Source organism: Cibotium barometz, chromosome 48, assembly GCF_041138505.1.
Source record: "Cibotium barometz isolate CiBa-2024 chromosome 48, ASM4113850v1, whole genome shotgun sequence".
NCBI lineage: Eukaryota > Viridiplantae > Streptophyta > Polypodiopsida > Cyatheales > Cibotiaceae > Cibotium > Cibotium barometz.
Window position 1 is genome coordinate 32,239,244 of NC_141093.1, and position 11,733 is coordinate 32,250,976.

An 11,733-nucleotide genomic window follows, 5' to 3' on the forward strand; every position below is an offset into this window, starting at 1 on the left:
CATTGCACTCTCATTAAGGACTGTCGCTGTCATGGCCTCGGCACTACCAATCCTCTTTTCTGCTTCTTTGGAAATCCAATGCCTCCACTTGGTTGATCTCTTTGTATTCTGTGTAGCATCATGTGGCCTCTTGTCACTTTCTTTGTTGCCCGCTGCTTGTGTGGACGTTTCTCCCACCCCCGACACAAAAGGTTCTTCATGAGTAACATCTAACTTAAACCCTGCCTTTACTAATTTATCTACCTCTTGGCTGGTTATGTTGGTCCCAACATCCACTTTCCACGTATCTGGGTATGATGGCTTGTATATTATGTTTGGATCTACATGCCATGTGTGTGAAACATCTGAAGGACAAAACCACATCATTTGAGCCTTTGGCCCTCCCGGACCAGGATGTCGTCGCTCTGAGTAGAAGCTAGGGGCAACAACTCCAATAGAGCTTCCCTGTATGAATGAGTTGCACTTAAGTCTTCCATCAATACCTCCCAAACATTTGACTTTTGAGTTCAATGGGGTTCGTCTAATGGCCCACATTGTGCGTCCCACAGCCTCTTCCTTTACATGCATTTGTCCTCCGCTCATTGTGCCATAATGTTGTTTAGGCTCTTCATGTCCGCCGACATCTTTGTTTCCTCCAGTCATTGGACTTTTTGGTCCTCCCCTTGAAGCGGGACTTGCTGCACTGTTTGTTCTAGATCTATCTCCAAAACTTACTCTTCTTGCTGTTCCCCGATTTTGACGATGTCTGCTCTGCATGACATAACCTGGACGATGTGAGCATTGGTCTACTTCCATTGTCCTCACCCTCTTCCGTTGAATAGTCTCCTTATCCCCATGTAGAGGCCTTGATTCCTCATACATAGGAGTATTAGCTACTGTTTCATGGACCATGCGAGCCACTTGTGGTGGTGTCAGTCTTGACCTTGCTGCTACCCTGTCCAGCAACTTGCTCAAGCTTGGTCCCTCACCTTTGTGCTTCCCCATCTGATATGCATATTGCTTTGCACTTTGTAGTAAAGCGTTTGCCATATCTGAAATGCACGCATCATACAAGCTAACCTTTTTCTTGTATCCTTCACCAGCAAGCCAACTCCCATGTACACTTTCAGATAAGTTTGTTCGAGGGGTTTGTGCTAAATCCACCAAGCTTAAGACCACCTGCACACAAGAGGTTTCATACAAGAATTCATAAAATTGACTCCAATGCAAATGCATCCATACAACATATCAGTTCTCCATAAAATTTCTCACCCTTGACATGAGGTTGCCCCAATGTGCTCTTCGTACTTCCCACCAACTCATCCACGTATCCATCACTGATAGTTTTCCCTCATGAACATGTCCATTTCTCCACCACTCACGAATCTCTTTACTTTTTAAGAAAGCTGACTCCTTATTGGTTGCCAATCTCCATTCTTCACACAAGTCAATATGGTGTTGTCGACTTTCTGCCTTCACGCATTGTTTAGCATGCTTCATCAAACTTTGTTTCCAATGGAATAAGCACGTTCGCTCCCTGTCCTCCATAATGTTGTGCGGACCCCCATTGAAAACGGTCCTAACTGCACACCAATTAGACCCTACTTCATCAGCCATAAAACCATAGAAGTGTGCGGGTGCATAACCGCATTGCTCCATTGTGCTATTCAGCATTTCCCAAAATAGTACTTGGCTTTTTGTATCCTCCTCCTTCATTTCGCATGTGGCAATTGTCAACAGCTCTTGAACACTATAAGATTTTGGAGATAATTTTTTCAGTCAGCTATCATTCAAGGTTAATGAAAGAAATGAAAAAATTGGAGTACGTAGTCTCACCTTGGGTCGTAAACATGACAAGCCATTGTTGACCAACCAAAAACTCGATGAGTGTGATCAAACAAAACCCAGGATTTTGACAAGTCACCTCCACTGTCACACCGCATGCGATTCACCAAGTCCACGCCTGATGCTGGTCCTCGCAAAGACATCTTAAAGACATAACATTTGTCATCAGGGCCACCTTGTCCTGGGAAACGGCTACCTTGTATAAATGAATAGCGAGATCTTCTCTGTATAAGAAGGATGCTATCAAAGCCCTCTCCTGCTGGCATCAATTTTCTTTTCTCCTGGGATACAATGCGTCTAAACCTAAAAAACATAATTTCACAATAAAGAGAGGACCAAATGCAGAAAAATACTTCCAAATATAATTAAGGTATAGAGTGAATACTCACCTCTGGTTTTCCACAAGAGGACTCAACTCCTCCAAAAAATTGCAGAGCTCATGATCCCCAATACTTGTAGGTAGCTCATCATTTTGATTCATCATGGAGGAAAATAGCATATCCTTCACAATATCCATCTGTATTTTTCGAGGACCAGCACTTCTCTGGGTTTTTAGCACTTGAGAAACAAACATTTTCACGCGCTCCAACATTGACCTTGAAGTTCCTGGCTGAACTGGATGTTCATGCAGCCCAGTGTGGAGCATCATTCTTGTAATAGTTGTGTCACGAGGCATTACGTAATACACAATACATCTACACACTTGCACACAATGTGCAGTTTTGCGACAAAAGTGACAAACTATTTTAGATTTCTCATCCTCTGTCAAAAGTCCAATTGCAATCTTTTTTGTCAGATGTCCATGAAAGAAGGTGTTGTTATACCTTTTATTGTTCAAGTAAAAAGGACAGCTGAGTCTATGGCACTCCAAAGTACCAACACAATAGCTAATACGCACGGTACAACTTACAGACATGTTTGATGTTACTGGACGTGTCCATAGGTGACCATCATATTTTTGCTCCATTCCATCCATATTTCCTATTTTGCCATATGTTGGTGGAAACTCTAGGATGGAATCACCATCATAATGTCTTGGCACCTCCTGGACTTGGATGACTCGAGTAACTTTTTCCAACAATGAACGCAGAAGAGAAGGTTGCTCCTTCTTACGAAGAACCGAAAGTATACTCTCTGAAGCAATACATTCATCTTTAGAGATCTTGTGCTTTGAACCTTTTGGATTGCTTGTGCCTTCACCTGGTTGCAAAATAGTTGCTGAGCCATTCAAGTCACTCTCAGAGGAGGAGCTCGAGATATGAACATGGGTGTTTTGTATCCCTAATTCTTTATCCACTGAACTCTCCAAATGTCGGACATCTTGGGCAATGTCGTCAGCACTAGAATCAAGACTATCAGCAGCACAAAGAGGACTACATTGTAGCATATATGTTTTACTTCGAGAAATATCTATGAGATAGTTTTTATTGCCCTCCATATCATAATGAGCGATGTTTTCCTGTAGGCTTCCATCGGTCCTAGTAGCTTTCACTCCAGAAAGGGTGTGTGAAGAAGGCAAAAACCCTTGTAGATATCCGTGACTGACAAGCGTGGTCTGGTGGAGAAGTATTAAAGTTTGAGATTTTTTGCTACAGCCATCAAGCTCCCACTCAAAGGTAACAGTGTGCTCCATGGGGAAGGCAATATGAAGATGCAGAAAGGACAGGAGAGACGAAAATGTGAAACAAAAAGGACAGGAGAGACGAAAATGTGGAATGAAAATATAAAAACGAAGGAGCAGGTGGAGCAATCACGATTGAGAATGGAGGAGGTTGAAATGATAAAACAAGGTGGAGCAATCACGGTTGAGAATGTAGGTGGTTGAAATGATAAAACAAGGTGGAGCAATCACGATTGAGAATGACCACGATAAAATTTTTTAATAAAAAATATACAAATGTATATGTATCTACAAATATGTAAAAAAATACACAAATATAAACATTTATTGATTCTAAGTGTTATTTTAATAACAGGCTTATCTCTTTGTAAACACACACACACACATGTTTATATTTATATTATTATATTGTATATATTCTAGGCTAAGAACCCCGGATGGGGATATATGTAAATACACATACACACACGTTTACATTTATATTAATATATTGTATATATTCTAGGCTAAGAATCCCCCGACGAGGATATATGTATTTTAGTGTGTGTGTGTATTTACAAAGAGACTAGTCTTTTACTTATTTTAGGATATACAAATATATTAGATTATATATCTAGTAGGCTACACACACACCACACACATTTATTAACATCAATATATATATACATATTTAAATAGCCTAAACTATAAAATGTACGTGTGTACAATAAAACACATAGAGCCTAATACATTTTTAGACATTTATTAACATCAATATATATATACATATTTAAATAGCCTAAACTATAAAATGTACGTGTGTACAATAAAACACATAGAGCTTAATACATTTTGACATACATATATGTGTGTGTATATGTATCTATTTTTAGGCTAAGTATGTTTAAGGCCACACACACATATGTGGTGCTTCGTTTAAAGGGTACACGAAGAAATTTAGGGTACATGAAGGATTCTTTCAAAACTCAGCAACCACGCAGACGAATGCGCCGGCAGAAGCAGACAGAAGAGGTAAGTTTTTTTTTTCTTTGTTCTCGATTTTTCTCTGTTTTTCTTTTCTCTGCGCCGGCAGCGGCTTCGTTGGAGGTTTAGGGTGTAGCTTTCGTAACCACCGGCCATGGCCTCCTCTCTAGCTAGTCCACTCCCCTGGCAGAGCCTGGGGATGGTCTGCGCTAGCGCAGACCATCCCCAGGCTCTGCCGGGGGAGTGGACTTGCTGGAGTAAAGTCCTGCATCTCTCTCATTTGAGTGCATGCATCTGCTTCATATCTCAGGCTCGCTTGTTCACAGCAAAGCCGCCTTCTTGTCGGGGGAGGAAGCTTGCTCATGTGATGGTCTCCTCTTGCATGGCTGCTGCTTGGAAGTGGTAGTGACTTGGTATGAAGAAGGAGGAGGCCGTAGGATTTTTAAGCAAGAGAAGTGTCGAGATTCAATAGGTAAGATCTATGTTTCCCTACCTTTTCACTTGGTAAAGGAAATCATGGATTCTTACCAAGCCAAGGTCCTTATTGGCTTGTGTCACAATCCTAGGCTACTAGCAGACATCCTCCATGGGTGGATCAAAAATAATTGGCTCTCAAGAGGACTAGATATTGACCAAATATAGTACCTTCCCAACAATATAGTACCTTCTCAACAACTATTTTAGCTTCATGTTCAGAGATGAGGGTATGGCAGGCCTCTACTCCAGCAAGTCCACTCCCCCGGCAGAGCCTGGGGATGGTCTGCGCAGACCATCCCCAGGCTCTGCCGGGGGAGTGGACTTGCTGGAGTAGAGGCCTCCTCTCTAGCTAGTCCACTCCCCCGGCAGAGCCTAGGGATGGTCTGCGCTAGCGCAGACCATCCCCAGGCTCTGCCGGGGGAGTGGACTTGCTGGAAGAGAGGCCATGGAGGTGGAGCCGGTGGCGTTTGAAGAGGTGGAGCCGGTGGCGTTCAACTTTCCAAATTTGCTATCGCTGCCGTCTCATTGCCAAGTGAAGCCATCATTGAACAATGCATGCTTGAAGTGATAAGCATGTTCATGGGTGAGCATAAGGAATTTGAAGATCTACATTTACAAAATCTACATGTTCATGGCTACTTTCCTCAAAGGTTTCAATGAAGTAAAGAGCTCATGGGGGTGGCACATCTATCTTCAAAATGAATTTCGGAGATTAGCAATTGATTTTGCCATCGACCTGACTCAGGAAAATCTATGACTACTATAAGCATCTCTCCATACCTTCCACCCCATCATCAAAGGACATTCAAGGAGTGTTTCATGGTCGAATTTTTCCAGTGCAGCATGTCAATTTTTTTTAGTAAATCCTCCACTTCAACATGAGGCCATCCAAAACTTCTTGCACTCACACTGCTCGTCGTGTATAGTAACGCTTCCGAGTGAGAAATCTAGACAATTGTAATCTCCACCCACCCTAGCTTAGATATTTCATGTTGTATATGGCCAAAGGCCCATTGTTGTAATGAAAGTCGGCCATGTAAGTCTTGTATATGTAAAGAGGACACGTGTGGGTGGATAAACAAAGCCTAGTTGTATATAACTGACTTATGAGGGTGTCTAAGGTCACTTCTCATAATACAATCTGCTATTGAGCTCAAGCTTTGGAGATCCTTCCTTCTTGATTGTCTAGTTCTCTTCTTAATTCTTGCATGATTCTATGTTTATGTTTATCTTTGTCTATGGAATCTTGTTGAGTTACTTTCTTGCATATGTGAGTGCTCTTGTATTAAGCTAGGAAGCTCAGGTTTATTGGTTTCTCCTCAAATGTGCACTCTAACCAGAAGAGCCCATTGCAACTCTAGCTCTTCAATATAATCCGTGGCTTCACTTCATGTCTATGCTATTCTCTCTCTCCCCACACACACACACACACTAGTAGGAGATGTTTGTGTGTGAGGTTGATGTTTTCCTATATACATGAAGTAGGGTTTATGTGTGATTCAGCTCAAACTTTTTGCTACTCATATTCAGGGCAAAAGAAAGGAAGATGGCTCCAAGAAAAGCAGGAAAACAACAGGCAAAGACTAAGAAAGGTATATGATGTGAATAGCGAAGATTCTATTGAGATTATGTTTTATTGTTTTAGATATGCTTACTTGGGCTTGGTGTGTTTCTTACAGACAACAGGGGATACTCACTAAGATCTGGGCGTGTTTGTTTGACTCTTAGCGAGGAAGCTCAATCACGGACACCTTTGTCCTCACATGTATCTCCTATTAGAGAGGAAACAGAAGCGCATAATTCTCTTGGTCATGAGGAAGAAGTGCTTGTGTTGGAGAACGAAATGAGCTCACCTCCTCCAACTCACACGGAGATTCCTGAATCTAGTACTGGTCAAGGGGAGACCCATAGAAGGCTTCTTGGAAAATCTATTGAATTGGGATTGCTTGGTGATGTATTCACTAAGTTTTTTGTGCAACGCAATTCCTCTACCCCATTGGTCCCTTTATGCAGGCTGATTCCAAATGAATCCATCCGTACAGTTTCTACCCAGCTTGAGGTGTTTCGTGATTCTTTTGACTGCCATGGTTATGTCGAAGCATCTCCTCCTTTTTTAGTTTCACTTACACGTCCAGGAAGCTCTATGTATTTCGCGGTCACACAAATAGACTTGCAAGAATGGGGACCAAACTGGGTGGTACAACATGACAGATTTGAGGATGAAATCAGAGGAACTGAGTGGGAGGATCTCAGTGGTAAGAAGTTTCTTGTATGGGATGGTAATCATCGTGTGAAGGCATGGATGTCTCGAGTGCGCAAAGGTATGTTCTTTTGAATGTCATAGAGTGATTTTATGCAACATTAAAAGTAATATATTGTAATATCTTTATTTTGCTTTCTCTAGCTTGGTCTCATAGCCCCTCACGCCATGTCCGGGTCAAATGTCAATTTTTGGTTGTGGACAAGAAGCAAGAAGGAGAATTGCTATTGGCTTTGCAATCTCAAAATGAGTAAGTGATCTCTCTCTACTTAATTATGGACATTGTGAAGTCATAGTTAAGTTCTTAGCTCATTGTGACTCTTTACAACACAGATTGGTGCGCACTAGTGTGACACCCACATTGTCACATGAGATCTTCATGTTTCAACGATTTGGAATGGCGGACAAATCATCCATATTGGACTACCTAGGTGAAGACGTAAGGAGGTGGGCTTTAATGGAGCTTAGTTTGGAGCGACGAAGTGGAGAGCAATGGTACAATGCTCCAGCTACAATCTTGGCACAGCTTGTGTGGAAGGTAGTGTTTGCATTTCCCAATATCATTAATAAACAGATTATCAATGTTTTTTAATCGTGTGAGTGATAATGAGTCCTTTTCGTTATACGTAGACACCGTTTGAAAATGCGGTGAAGCAAGCTATATCATGCATTGATAGACATGCCATGGGGTTGCAAGAATATGAGACAAAATGTGAGAAAGCCAGACGTGGTGTAGAGCAAACATTTCGAGATAGAGCGTACAAGATGCTCATAATTGCAAACCCATCCAATGGTGATGCATTCTTTCAACTCGTATATAACTATGATTGGTCCAAGAAGGGATTGGTTGCTCTGACCAAAGAAAAGCTCTACACAGTCGCCATATCTCGGATTTCAACTCAAAGGTATGTCACATGTCAATAAACCTCCCTTAACATAAACTAACCTTAATATCTAATCTCTTATGGGTTTGGTATGATGCTGAAATAGGAAGACGGAATTGCTTCAAATGCTTATGACCGAGAGGGCAAAGGACAAGGTAATTTTAGAGATGTTTGGGGATAACAAAAAGACGTTGCTGCATATGAAGAAAGAGTTGTATTGGGAAGAGCTAATAGGGGAGGCAGACTCTATTTTGGAGGGTTTATTGGTATATGATGATGTTATCTACATCCCACCATTTATGCAATGGGTGCAAGAGGAGCGATTGAAACACATACCATGGGCCTTCCATGAGGTGTGGGCAAAGATTGGAAAAGTAAAGGAAGGCCAAAAGCAACCTGAGGTGGAGAATGCCGCAAAGAGGGTTGTCTATAGGTATATATCTTCCAATGCCATTACATTTTTGTAGAAAATACATATACGCTTTTAAAAAAATATTTAGTACTGTTTGTTTTATTTTGGACATGTAGGTGGGTGCAGCTACTCATTGGCCAAGGTCTAATGGACGAAGAGACGGAAGCAATCAAAGAATGGGTAGATCCAAATTCCTCGGAAACAATGTATCCGAAGGAATGGGTTGAGAGAGGGGTTTCTGATTGGGAATTTAAGAGATGTCCTTGGTGGTTGGACTATCCTCTAAATCATGTGCCTCCAAGTGAGGAGCTCCTAGAAAAAGGTACTTTTTTGCTTTCTACTAAATTATATGCATGTAAATGTAAATGTATATGTTTATGTAAACCTTCCTACCTATACATATGTAAACTATCCATATGCATATACATATTAGATACATATACATACAGATATATACATATACAAATACATATGTATATACATATGTATATATACATATGCATACATAAATACATACCTACATACATACACTAAATTCCTACATACATACAAAGTTCATGTTACATTTAAGAATTGGCATGTTAGATTTTAAAGAAACATTGTTAAGTTTTGATATATACATACCTACATACATATACATATAAATAGATACATATACCTACATACATATACATACACATACATATACATAGACACATGCCTACATACATATACATAGATACATACCTACATACATATACATATACATATGCATATACACATACACATACATGTACATATACATATACATAGATACATATACATCTACATACATATACATATACAAAAAGGTATGGGGATTTTTACCTTTTTACTAATTATCTTGATCTATTTCTTGAAGAATTTAAGAATTGCCAATCTGAGCTTGAAAGAGAGCCCCCAACTCAAGAAGACTCTACAATACCTTCCCCACAGCCAACAATCTTGACTCAGTCTCCAGTAGTTGGATCCTCGCGCGTGGCCCCAAAACCATCCACACCACTGTCACGAGTGCCACAATCACACCAAGAGCATACATCTACATCATCTCAAGTGCAACGTGAGAGGCGAACAAAGAGACGTCTTGACATTATGCGTGATGTTCAAGCGGGAGACCCCACAAATGAAAATCAAGAGAGAGACCCTCCAGAGCATCTTCAAGAGGGGGAGGTGTCAGGACAACGTGACATCATGGACATGACTAGTAAGAGTACTTTCCATTGCAAATTTATTTTGAGAAGTGTGTGCTTTCGAAATGCATCTCATTTTTTGTCTTGTTTACTTGCAGGTGAGAGATGTTTTTCACACATATTGCTGGTAGACATCCACACTCTTTCGGAGGGCTCAGATAGGTAAAAAGAATAATTTCACCATATAATTAGTTTTCCAAGTTGTACTTACCAAAACCAAACATCATAAATCTTTTATGTAGTGTGGAAGAATTCTTGATGAAGATTCCCAAGGCTCTATCTCATAGAGGTGCTCCCTCAGATACAGTGGCTCGCCTCGTATGGGCTGACTTTCCTACAGGTTTACAAGTTGTTGATGTAGATATAGATGGGTGTCCCTCATGGAATCAAGTTTCTTCATCATTGATACGTGCCACACTCAGTTTTGTTGGTTTGTTTGTGGCTGATGAGGGTTGGTTTGTGTGTTTGAGTCTAATGGATCAACTTCCTAAAATATATTCCATGGGAAAGAAAGTTGGATTGGTCATGCATCGAACAATGTCTGTTCATGTGGAATCAAGTTATTTGTATGACAATGGAGAACGGGTAAGTCATAATCTCTAAAATATTTCCCTTTGTGTATACATGTTATGTGGTATGGATATCCAAACATAATGTTTTCTCATTATGGTAGGTGGATACATTGGCGCTTAGTATGTTCTATCGAGTAAATTGCCATGTCCCTATTATTGATCGTGAGGCTGGGCAAAATGTTTCAAAGAAGTTATTCAACGCTCAACGAAATTTCATTTTTGAGAAGAATAAGAAGCATCCATTCCAACGCACAATGGTCTTGGAGCGCTACATTCGAGGTGGTGCAGAAAGATCTCCTATGTTCTTTAGGTGAGACAATTTTCATTCTGGTCATTTTCATAGCTACTTTTACAAAATACTTAGATGCACGTTTATGATTGTATTTCATTGTAGGTGGCTAGTGGAGACCTTCTCAAGTGAAGGAGATAGTGTCTTGGACGTTTTTGCGGGATGTGGAGGCTTGGGACGTGCATGCCAAGAGTTAAAAAGGCACTATATGGGGATAGAGAATGACATGGAGGTAGCCAAAGCATGTCTGGGAGATTTCTCATTAGGTCGGGATGACATGTAGAAGAATGCTATAATTTGTGGATCAAAAGACTTTGTATTCGAGATTGTCATGGTTTGGAAGTTTAAAGATCGATATATACATTTTTGATCTTTAAAAGATTGTGTTTTATATTTAAGTAAGTAAGAAAGTATGTATGTATGGAATGTATGTATATATGTTAGTGCTGCGTAGGTGGCCCTTGTATATATGTATATGTATGAGGTGTATGAATTTAGGTAGATATATGTATATATATAATTATATCAATAAGTATGATGTGGATCAAAGACTTTGTAATCGAGATTTTCATGGTTTGGAACTTTTTAGATCGATATATATATTTTTTATCTTTAAAGGATTGTTTTTTTTCCTTTAAGTAAGAAAGTATGTATGTATGTATGTATGTATGTATGTATGTATATTAGTATGTATGTAGGTAGCTCTTGCATGTATGTATGTATATGTATATTTTGTATGTGTATATGTATGAGGTGCATGAATTTAGTTACATATATGAATATATGTAACTATATCAATAAGTATGATGTGGATCAAAAGATTGAAATTTATATTGTTGATCTTTCAAAGCTTGTTATTTATATGTAAGTAAGTTCTTGGTCCTTTACAAAGCTCATAGTAAGTTCATGGTCCTTTGCAAAGCTCGGACTCCTTGTTCATTGCTCCAAAAAGCTCGGCAAAAAAAGCTCGCAAAAAAAAATCCCCCCACATAACCCATTGCCCATTATCTTGATTAACGGTTTTCCATGAAAAAGATGTGGATTTGATGGTGATTTGTGTGAGATTTGGTGTAGAATAGCTCTCTTTTTTGTTTTTGAAAAGACTATGTTTTGCTTAATTTTTAGATTAATTTATTGTTTTTGTTGTTGTTTTTGTGATTTCTCATGTTCTTAGGACTTGCACATAGTTGTATTAGGTTTAGTTTGCATCCATTGCATCAAAC

The 11,733-nt window shown here is 39.8% G+C and overlaps 3 protein-coding genes across 3 annotated transcripts; all 3 read left to right on the plus strand.

Moving 5' to 3' along the window:
- Positions 1–5,330: 5,330 nt before the first annotated feature.
- On the plus strand, positions 5,331–8,069 carry LOC147611079 (uncharacterized). Its single transcript, XM_086785329.1, has 3 exons — positions 5,331–5,449; positions 7,479–7,683; positions 7,776–8,069. Exons 1-3 carry the CDS (start codon positions 5,331–5,333, stop codon positions 8,067–8,069), a joined length of 618 nt encoding a protein of 205 aa, XP_086641455.1.
- Positions 8,070–8,326: 257 nt separating this feature from the next.
- On the plus strand, positions 8,327–9,586 carry LOC147611080 (uncharacterized). The gene is made up of 4 exons (XM_086785330.1): positions 8,327–8,462; positions 8,558–8,763; positions 9,322–9,412; positions 9,568–9,586. Exons 1-4 carry the CDS (start codon positions 8,329–8,331, stop codon positions 9,584–9,586), a joined length of 450 nt encoding a protein of 149 aa, XP_086641456.1. The 5' UTR covers positions 8,327–8,328.
- A 485-nt stretch (positions 9,587–10,071) lies between these two features.
- LOC147611081 (uncharacterized) lies at positions 10,072–10,793 on the plus strand. The gene is made up of 3 exons (XM_086785331.1): positions 10,072–10,234; positions 10,323–10,531; positions 10,616–10,793. The coding sequence occupies exons 1-3, from the start codon at positions 10,124–10,126 to the stop codon at positions 10,791–10,793; spliced, it is 498 nt and encodes a 165-aa protein (XP_086641457.1). The 5' UTR covers positions 10,072–10,123.
- The last annotated feature ends 940 nt before the right edge of the window (positions 10,794–11,733 follow it).